The sequence below is a fragment of the Dipodomys ordii genome, unplaced genomic scaffold (assembly GCF_000151885.1).
Source record: "Dipodomys ordii isolate 6190 unplaced genomic scaffold, Dord_2.0 Scaffold133, whole genome shotgun sequence".
Lineage (NCBI taxonomy): Eukaryota > Metazoa > Chordata > Mammalia > Rodentia > Heteromyidae > Dipodomys > Dipodomys ordii.
Window position 1 is genome coordinate 1,364,053 of NW_012267349.1, and position 22,013 is coordinate 1,386,065.

Genomic DNA, 22,013 nt, shown 5'->3' on the forward strand with positions numbered 1-22,013 from the left:
ATTCACTTCAAATGTAACTAAAGATCATTCAACTTTGATCATTCAACTAAAGATTATTCAACTTTGAGTTCATCAGTAAAGTAAATCTCTAAAAAGCCATACTGATATTTCAGCTTATGTTTTCAAAATGTGAAATATGTATCTAAAACAATTTTGTTTCTTATGCAAAATGAAAGAATTTATGGATCACTTATAATAATTAATATCTACATACAGATTCCTAGAGACATTATAGTATAAATAATTATGTACTAATTATGAAGTTTCCAACAATAAGGTTTGCACTGAAGGAAACACTGAATTTTTGAAGCTTAACACAATTTTTTAAATTATCTTTAGGTATGTAAATGCAATAATTTTTATAGTATGCACAAGATGTGAATGTATCTTAATGTACAGGTAGATCTGAGTTGAATTCTGATTGGACTGATTTAGTCGTTGATTTAGTAAAAGTTGAGGTTTAAGCTTCCTCAGTGCAGTCTTCTTTCCTATATGTGTGTGTATGTGTGTATATATACCGTATGCTACAGTGTATATATATATATATATATATATATATATATATATATTACTATATACTGCATATTATAGTATATATATATATATATTATACTATATATGTATATATGTATACTACTCTAAAGGTGATATACAAAGGGGATACAGTTACATATGTCAGGTAATGAGTACGTTTCTTTTTGAACAGTGTCATCTCTCCCTTGTTTTCTCCAAGCTTTTCCTCCTGATCCCTGCAGTCACAAGTTGTATAGTTCATTTTCAACATAATGTCTAATGAGTATCACTGCTGCATTTGTTCATCCTTTGTCCCACCATTTTTGTGCTCCTTCTCCCACTCACCGAAGCAGAAAAACTTACAAATAAGACAAAAGGTAAAGAATTAAAAAATTAAAGAATTAAAAAACAGTGACAAAGGAGGAAACAAACAAAAAACAAAATGCAAAATAACAAAATACCTCTTGTTTCCATTTCTTGGAGTTCATTTCAATAAGCATTGTTTTATTTTTTATTTTTTAAAATATATATTTTATTGTAAAGATACTGTATAGATTGGTTATACAGTTATATGAGGAAGGTCATGAATACATTTCCTATTGAGCATTGTTACCCGCTCTGAGAAAGATTTTACTACTATGTATGTATTGCAATAAGGACTAATATCTTCCACCAGATCTTCCATTCAAAATCTGAACTGGAATAAGTAAGTCATTTGTACTATAATGCATGGATCACACATGCATTGTTTTATATGATCATATGAACATAACCTTTGTGATCCTCCTGAGAATATTCTCCTCAATGTGTGAATGTTTAGAGTACTGTATAATTTATAATGTCTAAGTATAATTTTGTCTTTTACCATCCCATGCATTTACTTGTAGATTTATAGGCACATTCTAGTCACAACAAATTAGGGAAAGCATGAAACCTGTTTCTTTGGGTCTGGATTGCTTCACTTAATATAGCCAAGATATGGAATCAACCCAGATGCTCCTCAGAGATGATGAATCAAGAAAATGTAGTATACACACAAAATGGAATTCTGTGCTTCCATAAAAAAGAATGATATTATATTCCCAAAGAAATGGAAAGACTTGGAAAACTTAGATTATATCTGTATATCTATTTCTGTAGTCTGTCTATATAATTACATCTTTAAGTGCATTCAAACTGAGTGGAAGACAAGAAATTTTGACCTGAAGAAGGCTGTTTCCCCATCTGTAAAGGATAGACCCTAAGAAGATCTTCCAAGGAGGACTGATATCAGAATTAAGTTACATGTAGTATTGTAGTTCTTCCCAGGAGGAAGAGAAACTAATATGTTTCACCTCACTGCTACATACCTTTTACCTACTACATAAGCAATCCAGCAAGTGGTAAAATTTCCTTAAGTGATAATAAAAATAAATGAGATAATACTGTCAATCTTCCAAATCTTATATTTAAAGGCCATTGTGGAAGTTTCAAGTTGCTACTTTTCACATTTCAAAGTTTTCTTTACATGCATTTAGCTGAGCCCTTCTCCTTCTCAGATATTACCAAATGATGGATTTTTTCCACCATAATTCTAATCTCCCAGATTCCAGCCTTTCCTGAACTAGGCTTCAGATATATTGAGGGAGTAAAAAATATTCAACTACTCCATCCTTAAATTCCTCTCCGCAGGAGAGATGCTGAGAAAGCTGGGGTCTAAAGAATCTAGAAGCCATTCATATCTGTTAGAAAGAGCTGTAGGATATTTCCTGATAACGTATCATAAACCTTGGTGTTTGTTTATGAGAAAGCAATAGGCTTGTAAATGTTCAATGAGTCTTGCATATTGGAAGTAATACTAAATATATTACTACTTCACTGGGTACTCTTTTGACAACAATATGAATTCTGAGGGAATAGAAATCAATTGTTAAAGTGTTTCTGATATCAGAGGTGACCACTGGGCTTCAAAAACTAGTCTAGAGTAAGACGGAGTTGCATGATTGAAAATTCATAACTTGACACTGCAAAGGGCTTTCTTATACTGCTCAAGCTGCAGATGTATCCTTTGCTCATATAAGGGCAACACGCATTGGCATACTCATGTCTTGAGGCTTGACTTTGTATCTGCTTACCTGACTTGAAGCATATGTCCTTCCCTGCTCCATCCATTTCAGCCCTTCCCATGTGCATCTGCTTCATTATTCACCACAAATGAATTCCTTTTGGCTGCAGAATTTTTCTTTGATCATTTTATTCTTCCCTGACTCATAGCAAATACTTGATTTTCATCTAATCATATTTCCCTTCCATGTGTGATATTTTGTAAACATCAGATCCTTGGGTATTTGGTGGGGGCGGGGGGGGGGATGGAGGGGGGTGGATCATGAGGCTTGAACTCTGGGCCTGGGCATTCTCCCTCAGCTCTTTTGCTCAAGGCTAGTAGTGCTCTACCACTTTGAGCCACAGAGCCACTTCCGGTTTTCTCATGGTTAATTGGAGGTAAGAGTCACATGGAGGTTCCTGCCTGGGCTGGCTTTTAACTATGATCCTCAGATCTCAACCTCCTGAGTAGCTAGGATTATAAACAGACATGAGCCACTGGTGCCTGGCTGACCCTTGGGTTATTTGTAACATGACAGGTTGCTTGATATTACCTTGCTTATGTAATTGTAACCCCTCTGTACGGTATTTGCACAATAAAAAACATTTTAAAAAAAGAATCATCTTGCCAAAAACAGAGCCAAATTAATTTTCTTAAATGGTCATACTTTCAATGGTGCTTACCTAAAAGACACTGTCTCTCTTTGGCAGAGACGTTTGAACTCAGGACCCCATACCTGCCAGTCAATCACTCTGTCATTGGAACCTCACCCCTAGCCCTTTATTGTTTTAGTTATTTTTCAGGTAGCAGTTCCTATATTTTCCTGATCCTTGGTTCTCCTATCTATGGCTCGTCTTTATCTGGTATTATAAAGGCATATCACTATGCCTGGTCTATTGATTGAGATGGGTTCTCATTATTTGGCCTCCAACAGCAATTCTCCCAATCGCCAACATCCCATTAGCTGGAATTATCAGTGTGATACCTGGGACTTAGCCTAAAAACTCTTACTGTGATAATACTATCTAATTAGTAAAAATATACTTCTTTAATTGCTATAGGGATTAGGTGGGAGAAAAAAATTCATATTTCTAATCTTGAGAAAATGTATTCTGTCACTTGATACTACAATACTTGACAGATCAGAAGAAACATGAAATGAATCCAGAAAAACAATTTAATGAAAACTACAACACATTTCTTCTGTCACAACCCCATAGCTTCAGCATGGCTAATTCTGTATTCTCAGCAAACATCCTTAAAAGCTTGAGGCTGTTTGATAGCAACAGATGTAGACATTTATAAACAAAGACCCTCTTAACTAAATTATTTTTCACAAATTAAACAAAGGATCTCTAAGAACAGTTCCAAGTATTTACGCTCAGCACTCAGGGATATCTTCTGCATGAATGTCACCCATTCAATTCACTGATTATGCATGTGAAAGGTACTGAGAACAATAATCCACACTCCTGGGACTGATGCCTGTGAACCTGCCCCATATGCAGCCAGAGACCTGGCAGAAAAATTATATGAGGGTTATAAAACTCTCTCTGAAAGTAAACTCTACCCTATGGGAAGTAAACTTTCAATGCACCAAATTCCACTTAGTGCCCTGCAGAAAGGAATTCTACAAAGAGTACTCAGAAACAGGCAGCTCATCTTTTATAGGGGAGCACTCCATCATAGAAGCCTGGGAAATCATGTCTTTATCCTTCTAGGCCATCACGGTTTATAACTCTAAGAATGATGACTATTATCACACTTTTAAAGACCCTCAGAAATGGCATTCCTACAACTTCCCTTGGAAGCAAATTTCTATCATTCTTCTCTGTGTTTAACTTAAATCTTTGATAGTACAGTTCTATCTGCAACTCTGATTCTTATTTATTCACTCATTCATTCATTCACTCATTCTTATTTTCATTTATCTATCTATTCCTCAATCAACAGATAATTACTGAGCATTTACTCACTGACAGCAATTCCCAAGTTGTACTAGCTTCTATCATGTGAATAGAAAACAGCTATTCACTCTTTATTTAGATAAATCATAGGAAAAACATCTAGAAACAGATGACAATTTGTAGAAAGTATAAAGGCCAGAGAATATGTTGAATAGCCCCAGGAATAATTAATAAAAGTTAGACTATGAGAAATTTTACAAGTCAACTTTTCTGTGTTCTTCAATAGGTAAGTAAATCTGAAATAAAGAAGGAATGGAGGCAATCTATAATAAATTCTTTTAACAAATTTGCAAAATTAAACTACAGCATCCAGTTGCACATATTAAATAATAAATTACTAAAAAGATAGGGACTTTATTGCTATAAAATCAAGATAATAATTACTCTTTGGGAGAAAGCTGAGACTAGAATTCTTTTTTTCTGTCAGTCGTGGAGCCTGAACTCTGGGCCTGGGCGCTGTCCCTCAGTTCTTTAGCTCAAGGCTAGCACTCTACCACTTGATCCACAGTGCCTCTTCCAAAAGCTGATATTAGAAAGCAATATGTAGAGACAAGTCTGAGTAGCTAGTACTTTATTGATGAAGTTTTGGTTGCAAGGGTGTTTGCCCTATATAAATTCAATTGGCCAAGTATTTGCATTGTGTGGTTTTCTATAGGATTTCTTCTTTTTTGAGAATTTATTGCTATAAACAACTAGAATTATCTGTGTCTAAGGGGAAATGAAAAATGGCATGGCACTTTAGAAAATACCTTGGTATTTTCTTGTAAAGTGAAATAAATGTTAATTATATGGCCCTAGAGTAGTGACCCTATTCTAGTCTTTTACTTAAGTGATAGAAAAACACCCTACAAGACTTGGACATAAATACTTATACCAATTTAAACCATCCTCATCCCAAATTACAGAAAACCCAAATGTCCATCAGCAGGTGAATGAACACACAACAGTATATTCAGTATATTTTCATAGTCACAGACCAATCTGCAGTAAAGAAAATAAATCCACGGATAGATGCAACAGTATGCTCATCTCCAAAGACTATGCACAGTGCAAGAAATCAGATGTTAGAAGTACTTTATAAATATATTTACAAGTCTCTGGAAAAGGCAAAGCTACAAGGAGAGAAATCAATAAATAGTTGCCAAGGACTTGGGATACAGTGAAGGATGTCGCCATTCCTATGTGGAAATATTCTATATTTTTATTACAATGGTGATTATATGTGGTATATGCTTGTCAAAACTTATCAAGCTTTTAAAAACCTAACCAGAAAATAAATCTTATACTACTAAGAGTAGGAATAAATTTAGTTTGGAGTTATAGTAAGGTTCTATATACTTATTTTCTATAGAATGTATTGGAGGTGGAGACAGTAACAAATTAGAAGTTTTAATAGGTCATTGAAAAAATTGTGGACTAGGGACTAAATCACTGTTATTTTTATGGCTACCATTTTAGAGAAATTGTTTAGAAGTGAAAAATATTATGGGTATCATAAAATCCTCTCTGCAGAGTGTTGTTCTCAAACTTGCTCAAATAAATCATAAAGTTGACAAAATCAGAACCAAGGGCAACATTGAGTATATTCACTACAAAATATCTTCACTTCCTTTTGTCAGTCAAATTCCTCAGCATTTAACTTAGGCTATCCCCAAAATAATTTTTTTCATCCAGACATGGCAGCTTTCTATTTTCTACTTCTCACAAAGTCCAGTACTAAAACAGACAGTCTAAATATATCCCCAGGGACCCACACTGATTCCTTCCCACTCCCACTTCTCAAAATGAAAACCTGTTGCTAGTCATGTCAAAGGTCTAGTTATCAGTGTACTAAATAATTCCCACAATAAGTAAATGTATGTCATTTCCAATGTACTGTTTTCTAAAGAGCATAAAAGCATGATAATACTAGACTCCATTTTTACAAATGAGCATATTGAAACCAAGAAGTTATTAACCAGATTATTAATCTAGTTACAAGGATGCTTGAACTACTGAGCTTCAATTAGACAGAACAGTGCTCTTTGAAAAGAAAGCAATACTGTTTGACAATATTGTATTTCTTCCCAGGAATGAGTGAAGGGCAATGGAACTTCCATATTGTCTATTCAATAAATCTTAAGAATTTAAGAGAAAAACATCAATGCTTCTCAGGCAAAACACAGTAACGCAAAGCAATAAAACACTATTCAACATTCAGAAAGCTTGTGGTCACCAAAGGGAGCTGAAAATAACTTTCACTTCTGGTGTCTTTGGGGTTGGTTTCTTCTACTTCTACTGTCTTCAAATGATATATCATATACTCAATGATTAAGAAAAACACTGGTGACATGAAAATATGACATTGTTGTTTTAGCCAGACATCTTACACAATGCCATTTACAATATTTCCTTCCATCTGTTTGAAATGGAAGGAAACATGTCCTTTAACAAAGTTGCTTTGCCATTTTAAATTTCAGGTAGATTTATACAGAATTGGACATAAGGGTCCAATTTTTGTGAATTGCCTTAAAAGTACTGCTGACAGTGTGAAAACAGCAACTTCAGATCAATAGAAAATTGTCTTCTACATTCATTGGGAAGAACAAGGCACTCGGAAGAGTCTGCTTCCAGGATGAGTTAAACCAGCCGAGATGGAAACAAATGCATAAGAGAAACAGAAGAGCTGTTGATTGTCTGAAGATCAATTGATAGCTTTTTTTCATCTTGTTATGTTTTACTCATTCCAAAGGTGCAGAGAAAATGTTCTTTAATTACCAAACATATATTCAGGAAGAAGAGAGTAGAACATTTAAGAACATATTATCATTTTCCACACACACTCTGTGCCAGGTGCCTACAGCTTCCAAATGGGCAAAAAAAAAAACGAACCCTAGGATTCTATGAAGTGTCTTCTGAGAGCTGATAATGTGAACAGCAATGAGTGATGAGAAAAACCATCTCCATTTACATCACCTTGAAGTTCAGCATACAACAGACTGCAATAAAGGCCCAGCAATCAACTGTGATAGAAGAATCGCCATTACACTAAGCAAGTAAATGGCTTCAAGGCAGCAGATAAGAGTGCTGGGAGGTCATAGTAGGTGCAGAGAAATCCTGGATGTAGAGAATAGAATCTTGGATTGCATTTGGATGATTTCTAACAACCATAGCTAATTACAATCGACAACACTAACTGTTCCCCATTTCAAGGCTTCAGAGAAACACTGATCCTTGATGACCAGTTTACTGACTAGAGATGGTTTATAAAATAATGTCTGCCAGGTGGTGAATCTGCTAGATCAATTGTAATTGAAAGCGTAAAACATATTGTAGAATAAAACTATTACACATTAAAATGTGTAGTACTATTATCACTATATGATCATTAATTTTATTTGACTATTTATGTCCAAGCATAATAACCTATTAACAAATATAAGTCTGGCCCACTGAACCTGGAAAAAATTCCTGTATAGCATATAATACTGTTTGTTCATAAATATGGGTAGAGCCTTTTTATCTGGTTTCTAAATTGTTTAACTTGGCTCTTATAGTGTATACAATAAAAATGAATATTTTGTGATAACAGCAGCTCACAGAATTGACTAGATAACTTCCATGATTTCCAGTCAAATACATGTTCAAATCATATATGGTTTGTATGAAATCAGTACTCTGTAGTGTTAGTTGTCTGTGTGTGTGCATGCGTGTGTGCACACGTGTGCAATTGCACATGCGTGCCAGTCCTGGGGCTTGAACTCAGTACTTAGGCACTGTCCCTGAGGGTTTTTTTCCCTTTTGCTAACAGCTAGCACTCTACCACTTGAGCCATAGCTCCAATTTTGGCTTTGGGAGTTAATTAGGATTACAGACACAGGCCACTGGTGCCATGCCACACATCTTTTTTAAAAATCGTTTCTACAACTAAATATACCCAGCTCAGCTTGGGGATAATGTTGTGGAAATACCCCTTTGCTGAGGCTCAAACACTTTTTTAAACTGAAGTGGAAAATGAGGATAGAGGTTAACCTCTAATTATAACAGAAAGCAGTAACCCAGCCTCAGTCTTTGCCTCTAAGCCTGGTGGACCAGGACACTTACAAGCTGAACAAGAAGTTATAAAGAAAAAGAGGACACCATCATAAAATATTTACAGGCACATATCCCATCAGATAGTGGGGTTAAAAAATCCATCACCGCATCTGAAAAGCAACTCACATTTGTAGCATCGAATACTAAGACAAACAGAATGCAGTTCAAATGATTAGCATCACTTCCTCATTGAAGAGTTCCCTTAACTGTGGGGCTCAGCTTAATTTGCAGCCCCTGGATACATATCCTTTTTCTTTATTTTTTCCGAACTTTAGACCTTGATCAAAGGCCAAAGGGAAGAAAGGATTTAAGTCTGAAACTCTTGTGGTGATGTAAATAACACAGTATTAAAAAAACTCATTTTAATGAAAAAGAAATCAAACATTCCACTCATGTAACTGTAACCCCTCTGTACAGCATTTTTACAATTAAAAACGTACAAAAAATGGATTTTCAGCATCCAAGTTGTCCTAGTAATTAACACAGATAATCACAAATGGTCACCCTTGCCGGTTGCCTCCAAACCATGGAACCCAGCATCCAACTCAGCTGAACCTGCATAAACCCAAGCTCCAAATTATTCCTCCTGAAACCATTTGCTGACATTCTACATCCCACAAACTTCTAAGTGACTCCAATTCTATGTTCACTATTTATTTCCCTTTCCACTACCGTACTTCCTCCCTGAAGTTAAGACCTAGGAGCAATATTTAAAAGCTCTTCTGTCTGTAATGCCATTACATATACCAAGAAACACTTTACCCAATCCAGCTTAGACTTTCCTATCTTATCATTCTTTGTCATTAATGCTATATGCACTCATGAATTCGCTGTGCAATGATTAGTTCAAGAACTCAGACACTAGAGTAACTATTGCTTTATTTGTGCCTTTACATATGGACTTTCTTTTTTTTGCGGGGGGGAGGGGGTCCAGCCGTGGGACCTGAACTCTGGGCCTGGGCGCTGTTCCTCAGCTCTTCAGCTCAAGCCACAGCACACTTCCAGCTTTTTGTCTTTTTGCTTATGTGGTGCTGAGGAATCAAACACAGGGCCTCATACATGCAAGGCAAGCACTCTACCACTGAGCCACCTTCCTAGCCCCTTCATATGGTCTTTCTATTCCTAATTTTGTGTATTATGAAACTCAGATACTAGTTAACCTCTCAAACTTAAAGAGTCATAGTGGAAGCAGTCCAACTAATTAGAATTGATCCTTGGGCCACTATTATATACTTTAATGTCCTTTATGAGGAGACCTTTGTATAACTTTTTAATCAGAGATGATTTTCCTCTAAGAGGAGTGGCCTCTGACTGTGAGATAAAAATTGCCTATCTCCTGTATTTTTCTTTTAAAGCTGCCAGGAATCTCAGAGCTAAATTAAGTATTCATTCTCAGAAAACATATAGAGCTGTGACTAAAATTATTGGTCAAATTCTCTTATGGTGGACTTTATTTTCTGTTTTGATTTGGTCTACCTGATTATTAGTTTACCTTTTATTATAAGCTATATTGTATTCTTTTAAAAAATTGGTTACTAATGTAATTTTTAAAAAAACTATCCACAGTCCATGAATTAAGTAATTCCACTTGCTAGGTATTAGAACATACAAATGAACTAATTAATCCAGAATTAATGGATCAACATAAAAGTTTTTAAATTTAATATAATCGTTTGGATTATATAAATCATTTATATGACCATTTGAATCTCTACCATGTCCAAGGGTGATGAATTATATGCATATTCTGTATTACTGAGAATTTTACAAAGACTAAATTAACAGGTTGTTTAAATAAGAATTACTAAAATGTATGTTTAAAACTGAGGTTTAACTGTGAAAGGCCATGGGACTTTCTCAGATTATCATGTAATTATCTGCTATCTATGCTCTCTCCTATCTTTTGCTGATTTACATTAGTTACCCTGCTATCACTGCACTTGAACTTCAGAGTTCCAATAAAGCTTTACATAAGAAAACTGATAATACTAGGAAAAAATTCTCAAAAAGCAGTATGCACAACCTACCACTATTTACTGTACATATAATAATTTTCTCTTTCAGCCTAAGATGTAAGTTTTGGCTTTTCTATAACATAAATCTGTATGAAATACTCATTTGATTTACAGCAGATGACCCAGCATCATATAAAAATAATCAACTGTGTCACGTTTCTCAAATCATGGAAGTCAATAGCTTGAATATAAAGACATCTCAATTACATAGTACAAAGAGTGAGATCTGCCTCCTCCTTTCCTGTATCAACAAAATGACAAGGATTATAAAACAGTGCTTCTTTCAAAGTTCAACTGGAGGAGGATGAATAAATTGAGAGCTCCCATCAATTGAAGTTGAAGAGATTTCATTTCTTCTGTAATTAAATATTAAAGATTTCAGAATCCTTTATTAAAAAAATCTAGTTATGTCTTTTTTTGTGCTGCTCCTAGGGCTTGAACTCAGGACTTGGGCATAATCTCTGAACTTTTGTGCTGAAGTCTAAAGCTCTACCACTTGAGCCATAGCTCCATGACTTTTTTTTGTCAGTTGTAGGGCCTGAACTCTAGGCCTGGGTGCTGTCCTCAGCTCTTCAGCTCAAAGCTAGCACTCTACCACTTGAGCCACAGAACCACTTCTGCTTATGTGGTGCTGAGGAATCGAACCCAAGGCCTCATGAATGTAAGGCATGCCCTCTACCACTGAGTCACTTTCCCAGCCCCATGACTGACTTTTTAAGTCATTAATTGGAGAAAAGATTCTCACAAACTTTCCTGCGCTGGTTGGCTTCAAACCACGGTCCTCAGATCTCAGACTCCTGAGTAGCAAGGATTACAGATAGGAGCCACCATCTAGCTGCCATATCTTTTTTAAAGAATGGAACTCAATGATTCATTTTTTAAAATACAAAACAGTCTTTTATTCTTAGATGTGAATATGCATTGCTTGTGATATGAAAATATACCTGAAATTGCAGAAATGGAGCTTGATGCTAAAAAGAGGCTTGACTAAACGTTCCAAGTCCTTTTCATAACCATTAATTCATTTAAAAAAACATATTGGTAAGAATTTACCAAATAATTACATTTGCATTCTCTATAGTAAAAGAGGGTTGCGATGACCAGGGGCTATTTTTCCTCCCTGAGATGGCTATGTCACACAGCAAAGACACACAGGCCACAAAGTCCCTACAGACTCAAAGACATACCTCTGAGGTAGAGAAAAGACCATCAGCTTCAATAAAGCCCAGCCTGCTCTGGTGCAAACGTCAAGTTTCAGACAATCTGCCTCCATGGCTTAAACTACTGAGACTCAGCTTACCAAATGCAGCAAAAGCTAGAACACAGAATTGCAGCCTAAGGAGTTACTGGTGCACGGACACCCTGTGCATGCACCAGTGCAAATAGTGAAGATCAGTACCTGGAGAATTGCCTCTGCAGACCCAGCATCTGGATTCGGTTGCGCTCAGACTCTAAGGTCACCTCCCGCAACCGCTTCTCACTTTGAAGACGCAAGTGCCTCTCCTCTTCCAGTTCATGTATCAGCTTTTCATGCTGTGAAAAGAACAAAGGGAATGACTTTTAACAAGGTTTTTATGCAAAAAATAATTAGTAACAAAGCATAGTAATTCAGTTAATAATTAGAGCACTATTACCCATTCAAAATTATTTTATCACTTCAATCTCTGGCATATACTTTAAAGAGAACATCACTATTTCTACAGAAAAACCAAGAATTTCAAGTTAATTAGACCATCGGGCTGATGAGAATAAGGTTAAAAAATGAGCTTTAATTTTGTCCAGTCAGGTTCTCAGAGATAAAAATAGGCCAGACCGCCCACTATTTTTATAATCTTAGAAAACTAGCTCATTGCATGAATGGGCAGCTGGGATTGAAAGGGACTGAATGATCCAGAAAAGATGGCTCCACACACATCTCAGATCTCCTGATAGTACCAGGTCAGCTACGCTAATGTTGTCTTTGTTCTGTTTGTGTTTTGTTTTTGTTATTGCCTTTCATGAAAGCATTACATGCTGTTATGGTTATTACTGTAACTAACTGAAACACTTTGCATACAGAATGCATAATTTTATGATGAAAATCAAAGCTACAATGTCTGATTGTGAGGAGCCTACATTCCTATCATGAAAGAAGAGAATCAGACCCTTCTGTGTTGAAATAATTCAAATGCTCTGATTATCTCAATGGCTTACTCAATATATACAGCATAATCACAGCCGTATCACAGGTACAGTCACCGGTATAGTTTTCAGTCTCTAACTTCTGTGTAAACAGTTATTCTGAAGATCATGAACAAAAAATAAAGACTACAATGACCCTCTAAAAATACTTACATATCAAACTGCACTTTGGGTAAGTCCTAGTTCCTGATTACAAACCTCTCTGAAGTGAAAGCAAAGGGCTCTTCCAATCACAGCCATCACCAATGCCCTTGAGAAGACTTCCCTTATCATTCCATCATTTTCTCCCTTCCCTTAGTTCCCACTTATTTACTTGTCCTTGAGCTGCTCACTTATTCTGGTCTTGTTTTTCTTGCACATTTATCAAAATCTTTAACTGGATAAACAGTCAAGATTACAACTATATCTTATGTACAAAAATTTTTATCATATTACCTAGTACACAGTGGTTCTAGAAATGTACATGCTTATTGAATCTGGATCTGGTCGTTTGTGAAGATGTAACTTAGCCAAATGCTATGAAAGATGGGAAATTTTGAGAAAACAGAATTTTTCTTTATTTCAAAAGTAAAAGGGGACGCTATATAAATTCATTCATTGTCATAGTAAAGAATCTCTAATACCTAATAAGGGAGAACCTTCCCTTGCTATCTAAATAATCCTTTCTGTTCAACTTGTTGATTCAAATACAGAAACCTACATACACAAACACATACAAAGAATATACACAAGTACACACACATATACACCTTATACATATATGCTACACTGTAAAGAAAGTTCTAGATTAAGACAACAAAACCAAAGCTGTTTGCAATATATTCCTTTCACATATCAGGTGTTTAGTTAACCCATATACTTTCCCCATAACCTATATCAATTTTCCAAATAGAGAAGAAACGAGCTTTTTTTTTTAATACAAATTAAGGTATTTCATAAGACTAACAGTAGAAAATGTCAGCGGATTGGCTTGGTGTTTTATCCTGGGCATGTTAGTTTATCACTAAAGTGATTATAAATTCCCTCCTCCCCCAGACTTGCTTTGGAACTATTACAACAGTGAGCAGGCACTGCCTAGCACTTCCACGAGCACTACTGTGTCTGCTCCTTGGATAACTTGGCTCCATCCATGACCACCTCCTCCACTGAACGATAAAGAGAGGTCAGACATTTTCCCAGGCTTTCCTGTTCAAAGAGCTAGATCATAGGACGTTTTTCAGAACTTAATTCCTTTTCATTTCCTCCTTACTCTGGTCATTTGGGCTGCAGTCCTTACCTTACGAGTATAAATTTGTCCCGATGCAACTGATCAATTAGGGAAAACATTGAGCATGACACACAGTTCACCTTTGCTTATGCTTGATTTCATTCATACGAAAAATTTGGTGAACACAAACACAAAGCATGTTTTGTTTTCTCAAGGCTAACTTTCTGCTATATGAGCCACAGCTCCACGTTCAACATTTTTAGAATAAGAGCCTCAAGGGCTTTCCTGCCCTGGCTGGCTTCAAACCTTGGACCTCAGATTGCAGTCTCCTAAGTAGCTAGAATTATAGGTGTGCTAAAACACACTTTTTGAAGAGACCTCAGTCTGCTGTGAATTTTAAGAGTCACAGTCCCTGAAATTTCAGGCAGCCTGCCTTCCACCCTTTGAAGTATATCACAAGGAGTTGACACCAACTCCCACCAGAGAACTGCAGGTCTTTTTTTCAAGGTAAAATGTGAAATTTATAGCTGTATCTATCTATTTATTTATTTCCTAACCATTTAACACATGTGGAACTAACTTATCCACTATTTTTATTGTTTCTTATTTTTAAGTTGTCATTTGCCAATGCTTTTAGTATTCCATTTCTACTCTCCACCTCCCATTGAGCCCATCCATGCTCCCTATGTATGTTTTGGCAGAATGCAATGCTTTTTAGAAACACATGTCATGTCATGCTAGGGAAGGGCAGACTGCACATCATGCAGTAGAAAAAGACATCAGCATCAAGAACAGAATTCCAAAGCACTTTCCCTGTGCAAGGACAAAAGTTGAGTCATAGACAAAAAAAGTAAGGAAAAAAAAAGTTGTTCTGTTCTACAAATAGAGCTTGTTCATACATCATAGCTGTCCACAGCAACAATTTTCACTGAGCTATACTGATTAAACCTTGAAAGAAGTATATTTCAGTTTCTTTGTAATCATTTTTAAATTCTTGTACTGATAAAGTTCTAACAGTTGTCTCAGTTATTCAAGTATTAAAAGGTTATTTATGTATACATGTTACCAGAAAGGAAAAAAAGTTGAATCCCATTGATTGTTGATTTGATTATTCCATAATTTAAGATTGATGCTGGGAAATAGCTATGTAACCACCAACATGGAGGCATTCACTTACTTAGACTACAAATAATCATTGAGCAACGACTACCTACCCAACACTGGACTCACTCTGAGGTAAACAATGAGCCAACTGTCCTGGTTATTGTCGTATCATGCTTACAGACTGAAGACAATTGCTAAAGGACTTGCTAGACTCATCCAAACAAGTGATAGCTAATTAGGGTCTCCTGAAAGATGGCAAGATGACAACAAGAGGAACAGATTTTATATGGTAGGCAAGATTCTCTGAGGAAGTAAATTCACATGGAGATCTCTCTGACAACTGAGTTTTGCTGGGGACCAGGACACCAGGCAAAGTGAACAGCAAGTAAAAATTTCCTTTGTTTACAGGAAAATAAAATTAAACAAAGAAAAGAAAAAAAAGTCCTCTGTCATATGTTGCAAGCACAAAGAGAAGGTCACTGTGTCTACAGCCTGGTGAGCAAAGAGACAGGTATCGAAGAGGATACAGCTTCAAGGAACAGAGGCTACACCCTGGAGGGTTATGAACATAGAAAATCAACATGTGCTTCTTTGCTAGGTCTAATTATAGTTGGTGACTCTCAGTACATCAGTTGGTGCTAATATTCATGAAGTTTAACAACATTCAAGAACTTGAAAAGGAAGGGATTATAACCTCAATAAAATAGCAACTTTATTTTAAGGTTTAATCTTTTATGCAATAGAATCTTAGGAAAATTAAGTAATGATTATTCTGATGACTAAACGGATAAAGAACTGAATTACCTTGAAAATTAAACACAGAACTACTCTATTAGTGAGCAAATCCACTCCTGGGTATTTATCTAAAAGATTAAAAACCAGGAAGTAGTAAAGCCAACCAGCACAACCATGTTCATTGCAACACTGTACCCAATAGCCAAGCTATGGAATCACAAGGGCCCAGATGCTCCTCAACAGACAAATGTATGAAGAAAATGCAGTATATAAACGTAGTGGAATTTTACTCCTCCATTAGCAAGAATAGTTTACCTTTTATAAAGGAAAAGGAAGAGCTGTAAGTAATTACATTACATGAAGTAAGTTAGGCCAGAGAGACAAAGATGTATGTTTTGTCTCATAAGTGGAAGCTGGATTTAGCCTATAAACTTATAAATACATTGGGTGGTATGCAAGTATATGTAAATATATTAGTCCCATCATGCATACCCTTGTGTTAAGTGAAATATCTGCCATAATAGGAGAGGTCCATCCACATCCCCTGAGTGCAGTCTCCAGACCTGATTAGTTATAGTACAAATAGACAACATTATGCCTGGGTGTGCTCTCCACTGACCTGATGCTTCAGAGATCCACAAGGACATATACAACAGTATTCCCTAAATGTTTCTTTTCAAAAATTTTCTACAACGGGCTCAAACTATATTAAATCATTGTTATAAAATTCCTGATGAATAATATTTTATGATAAAAGAATTATTGGAGAAACATTAATATTTCTGGATAATACAAAGATCTGAAGTAGGGGAAATGAATAAAGGCTATTAGAAAAGGTCTCTAATATGGTTAAATGATAGTTTGGGATATTGAATGGATAAATAGATGAGCTCATCCAAGTAATGTGGAGTCTGGCAGATGAGCTAACTATTATGTAATGGAGATTTACATAAAAACTCAACAGCCTACCAGAAAAGAGGAAGACATGTGATTCAATGATACAAATACAAAACATGGCATTAAGACCAAATAACAAATTTAGAAGTTCCAGTCTGCCTTGACTTGATTAATCAGTATCAAAAAAAATCATGGGCATCACTAATCAACCCCTAGTATATTCTAAAAATTATGAACACCCACAATAACCCTTTAATTATCTTGCCATCTAAGAATCTAAAACCAACAATTGATTTTTTTTCCTTGAGAAATCTTGAGCCAACACACCAGCAGAAAATTTAAACTAATATTTTCATGAAAACTAGCTTTTAATTTAAAAACTCTACATTAACCAATTTCTATCAAACCAGTGTAAAATGGATCTAAATTAAGCTATAGTTATTATATCTAATTGCAGCCACCTTTTTCCTTTCTACAAAAATTGCAATGCATTTTTTCTATAAAGCCCTCTGAATTCAATATCCCCATTAGTTATGAAAGATTCAGACATCCTAGAAGCAGAGAAACAGATAAGGAACTTAGGAATTGATTTTTTTAAGTCTGTAGTATTAGGTGTAACTGAAGAATCAGAATCAGATTTTGAGATGCTGGGATAAAAACAACTCAGTATATATCCATAGTGCTGATAACATCACTGGAAAGATACAAAGCCCTTATTCTAAGAAAAAAATACAGTTTGGTTGTTAAAAATGAGAGGAGAGAGAAAGAATGAAAGAGAGAAGAGGAAGGCAATGAGCAGAGGCAGGGTAGAAATTTCAAGGGTAAAAAAGACAAATAGGCATTTAAATGGGTTTCAACAGTATCCTGAATGCTAAAAAGCAGCCCTATAGGTGACTCACCCATTATAACTACATTTTGCTTGGGCAAAAGTATTCAAGTGTTTTATTACTTAGCAGGGATGTAGACATGAACAATATAGGAAAAGCATCTCCAGAGTAGACTGCAAAGAAAAGCAAAGTACATGGTCTGATAAGTCAAGATTGATGAGTGTTGTAAGGGCATGATAGGAAAAAATTTTAATAAATGACAACCTTATGAAAAGAGGAAATTAAGACTTGCCTTGTGTGAAGACAATAATCTTATTTACTTATTAATTATGGCTAGGGACAAAGAATAAGATATTAAGAATAAGAACAATGAATTCATCACATAAAATAATAAAGTTTTGGTTTTGACATCATACAGCTGAAAAAAATGTGAAAAAAAAGCTCACAATTTTGCTACTGCTCACCATTTTTTAAACCAGTATAAGCATCTTGATTTCCATCATGGAGAAGGCATGAGGCTAATAATCTGGGTTGCCATTTTGGTCCTGCCATTAGCTTGCTATGCAACCTTGGGAAATATACTTACTCTCTCTGGACCTATTTCTGAAATGTTCTCTCATTCTATATAGCCATGAAATTAGCCATAACCATATCAAGAAAACATAATTACTAATGATACTAAGGCTATAAAGAGATGTAACATAATGTTTACAAGATGGTGTGTATGTGTGTGTGTATACATATGCTGGGGTCAGTGGGAGGATAGATTTCATCTGATAATGATGAAGATGACTGAGACTCTGATTTTCAGACAATTGGGTGAGAATGGGAGAAGATTTAAAGAAGGTAAGGGTATGGCTTTCCCTGGCTAGGGGAAGGAAGGCAAAGCAATGTTAAAATGATGACACTGGATGCCACATAACTGAGAAGGGAAGTGGTGAAATGTACTCCAGAGGCTCCTAAACAATTACAACTCTCTGTAGATTTTAAGGAGGATAACCAAATACAAATGTCATTACAGCAAGATAATTCTCTCTTGCTGTAGACTCCAGAAGTGAGAGTCTATTGGAAGAGGAAAACAGCAGATCGTGTCTTTTATCACTGCCATCCATTAGCAATGGTTCTTTGAGTTGAAATAGGCCATTCCATGGGGTTTTCTTGTTCACTGGCTTTCTGACTTCAACAAGCTTATCAGAAAACCATGCCTTCCAAGTCTTTGAATATTTGTGGTTACAGGAGCTGACCAAAGAAGTAATTAGCTAGGTGGGTGGTAAGCCTCATCTCAATATACTCCTGCCCTGTACCGATCTTTCCCTTGAGTGTATTTGGTCAAAAAGCTCGATTCTCAACTTAGAAAATAGCTTCATTTTCTTGACCAGTGATTCCATTTATAAGAAGTCAATGACTCATTCTTCTTCCTTGGTCACAGATCCTTTTCTCTGTTGTCATGTTAATTGATTACAATTAACGGTAGCTATTAATTATTCTATCCTCTTGTGGACTCTTGGAAGCGAATTTTATTAAGTGCCTCCATACTTGATTGAACTCCTCTTCTTGTTCTTGTCTTTTCTATGGAGTCAGTAAATTCCATATAAAAAAGCAGAAGCATTTTGACTTATTAGAAAATTTTACTTCTAGTTCCCTCTCATGAACCATCCATGCATTTGCAGAAGGACTCTAGATTTGTGTGTATTTTTATGTGTACCCAAACAAAAGTGATGCATCAGGAATGGATTATCTGTCTGATTTGGTTACCATTTCAGACTTGGAGATACTTTCTTTGTTCCTGATTGCAGAAAATTGAAAGATATTTTATTTTTTCTTGTATTCTCCAATATTAAATTTCAGCAGTAATTACTAGAAAGTAGCCTTGCTTTGTCTTCTCATTCCTACTGTCTCTCTTAATGCCAACTTAAATAATGGTTTATCTCATTCACTGGTGCTTTTAATATTCAGCTCAGCACTGTAAAAATTATATGTTGCCATATAATTTGTTAAATATATATGCACAATTACGTTCCCTGATTCCTCCAAAAGAACATATTCTTAATATGTGGATTAGGCAGTGTACATGGTAAGGAGGCCACATACAACATTAGTATACTGCCAAGCATTCCAGAAATCGTCAGGGAATCTAGGTTGACTGATTTCTTGATTTTTGTTTTTTGGTGACAGTACTGGGCTTGACCTGAGGACTTAGGGGCTGGCCCTTATCTTTCTCGCTCAACACTGGCACTACTGCACTACTTGGGCCACAGTGCCACTTCAGGCTTTTTACTGGTCATTTGCTGATAAGAGACACATAGACATCCCTTCCAGGGCTGGCAGTCCTCAGATCACAGCCTCCTGGGTAGGTAGGTAGGATTACAGGTGTCAGCCAGTGGTGCCTAGCTTAGTCAACTCCTCCTGACCTTCCATCACATCTTTTTCCTTAGCTAGGTTTGCAAAATTTCTATCAGTAATGACTTTTAGTCTTAATCTTGTTGCCAAAAAGAATGCAGTATGATTTACTTGGGTTTAAAAACTCACTGCATTTCATTGTGATTTCTTTATCATTGCCCTTTCCCTATAGCTCACAGATTGCAATCCAACTCCACATCAGTCACTTTCATTCAGTAGCAATTAAATAAAAATTTTTGCTTCTTAAAATACTTTCAGTGGCTTCTTTACAAAGCATGTGATTCAATTTTGTAGGATGGTAAATTTGTTCACTTACTAGGTTTCTTAGAATTGTGAGTCCAAGATAAAGCTTATTTAGACAGAGATTTTTATATTTCTGTCTTCCTTCAGTAAATGGAATAATTATATGTATAGGAAATTGGAATGTTTGCTATGATAATTATTTATCCTCCTAAAATAAGAGAATAATTACAATGTCAACAAGTTACTATACATGGTACTACTGAAGTTTTTAAATCTGAGAGAAATGGCTTCCAGGATCCTAATAATTAGCATTAATTTCTCTACAAATGCTTTTTGTTCATTGGAAAATATACTAAGTGGCCTTCAGATTTACTATATTGTTGCAGAAATTTTCTTTTGACAAGACTAATCCTTTTAACAAATCCTGAAGAATGGCTATTTCTGGGCACTGGTGACTCATGACTGTAATCCTAGCTATTCAGGAGGTTGAGATCTGAGAATTGCAGTTCCATGCCAGCCCAGGTAAAAGTCCCCATGATATATATATATTTTTTTTGGTTGGTCATGGTGGGGGGCTTGAACTCTGGGCTTGGGCGCTGTACCTGTGCTCTTCAGCTCAAGGCGAGTGCTCTACTGCTTGAGCCACAGTGCCACTTCCAGTTTTCTAGTGGTTTATTGGAGATGAGAATCTCTCGGACTTTCCTGCCCGGGCTGGCTTTGAACCACAATCCACAGATCTCAGCCTCCTGAGTCGCTAAGATTACAGGCATGAGCCACTGGTGCCCGGCTCCATGATACTTTTATCTCCAATTAACCATTCAAAAAATGTAAGTGAAACTGTGACTCAAAATGGTAAAATGCTAGCCTTGAGCAAAAGAGCTCAGGGACAGTTCCTAGGCCCTGACTCCAAGCCCCACAACCACACACACACACACACACACACACACACACACACAAGGACACTAATATTTTATGATATTGCATTATATGAGAAACCTGAAAATTTTTATATATGACTTTTAGCAGGCTGTTCATCCTTGTTAACAAATGAAAACTTTCATGTTTTATCATACCACTGAGAGAACCGTGTGGAACCAATCAATGCTTCAGTTCAATGCTCTAGAATTTCATTTCATAATCACCACACTTAAGAGAGATTGAAAATAGTGCATACTGATGAATTAAAATTTGTGTAATTTATGGGAGGTAAGCTTTAACAGAAATATCATTTTTATGAAGAAACCATTCAAGACCAATATATGAGCTGAGTAAGCACCGTTAATCTAGGGAAAGGGAACATATATTCTCTTGAAAGACAATCTAAGTGTCTCTTTTAAAAGTATATTTAACCCTTGGTTAATTGTATAGGCTCAGGATAAACATTAGGGGAGATGATCACTTTCTGAGCATCAATAGTCACAAGTGGAAGCAAATGAAAGACTTGATCCCACATGGTACAACTACTACTTTTGAAAAATCGGTCAGTAAGGACTAGAGTTACCACTGAAATACTACTTTCCTGACACATGACTTAGAATAGAAATTTTCACAGAGAAATGTCTACACTGTGATGACAGGACTTGTAGGTACACTTTGAATGTTAGTAATTGTTTATACTCAGAAGTTTTTTAATAATTTACCGAGTTTCCCCTAGTTCCCACTCTTTTTTTTGGGGGGGGGGAGGTCTGGTCGTGGGGCCTGAACTCTGGGCCTGGGCGCTGTCCCTCAGCTCTTCAGCTCAAGGCTAGCACTCTACCACTTGAGCCA

General features: G+C 36.0%; 1 protein-coding gene across 3 annotated transcripts in view; it reads right to left on the reverse strand.

The window, feature by feature from the left end:
• Nckap5 (NCK-associated protein 5) overlaps window positions 1-22,013 on the reverse strand; it is an 824,710-nt gene that overhangs the window by 437,167 nt on the left and 365,530 nt on the right. For all 3 annotated transcript variants that reach the window (XM_013030807.1, XM_013030809.1, XM_013030808.1), the window contains exon 4: window positions 12,052-12,185. In XM_013030807.1, coding sequence (XP_012886261.1) covers window positions 12,052-12,185 — 134 coding nt within the window. The remainder of the gene's footprint in view (window positions 1-12,051; window positions 12,186-22,013) is intronic.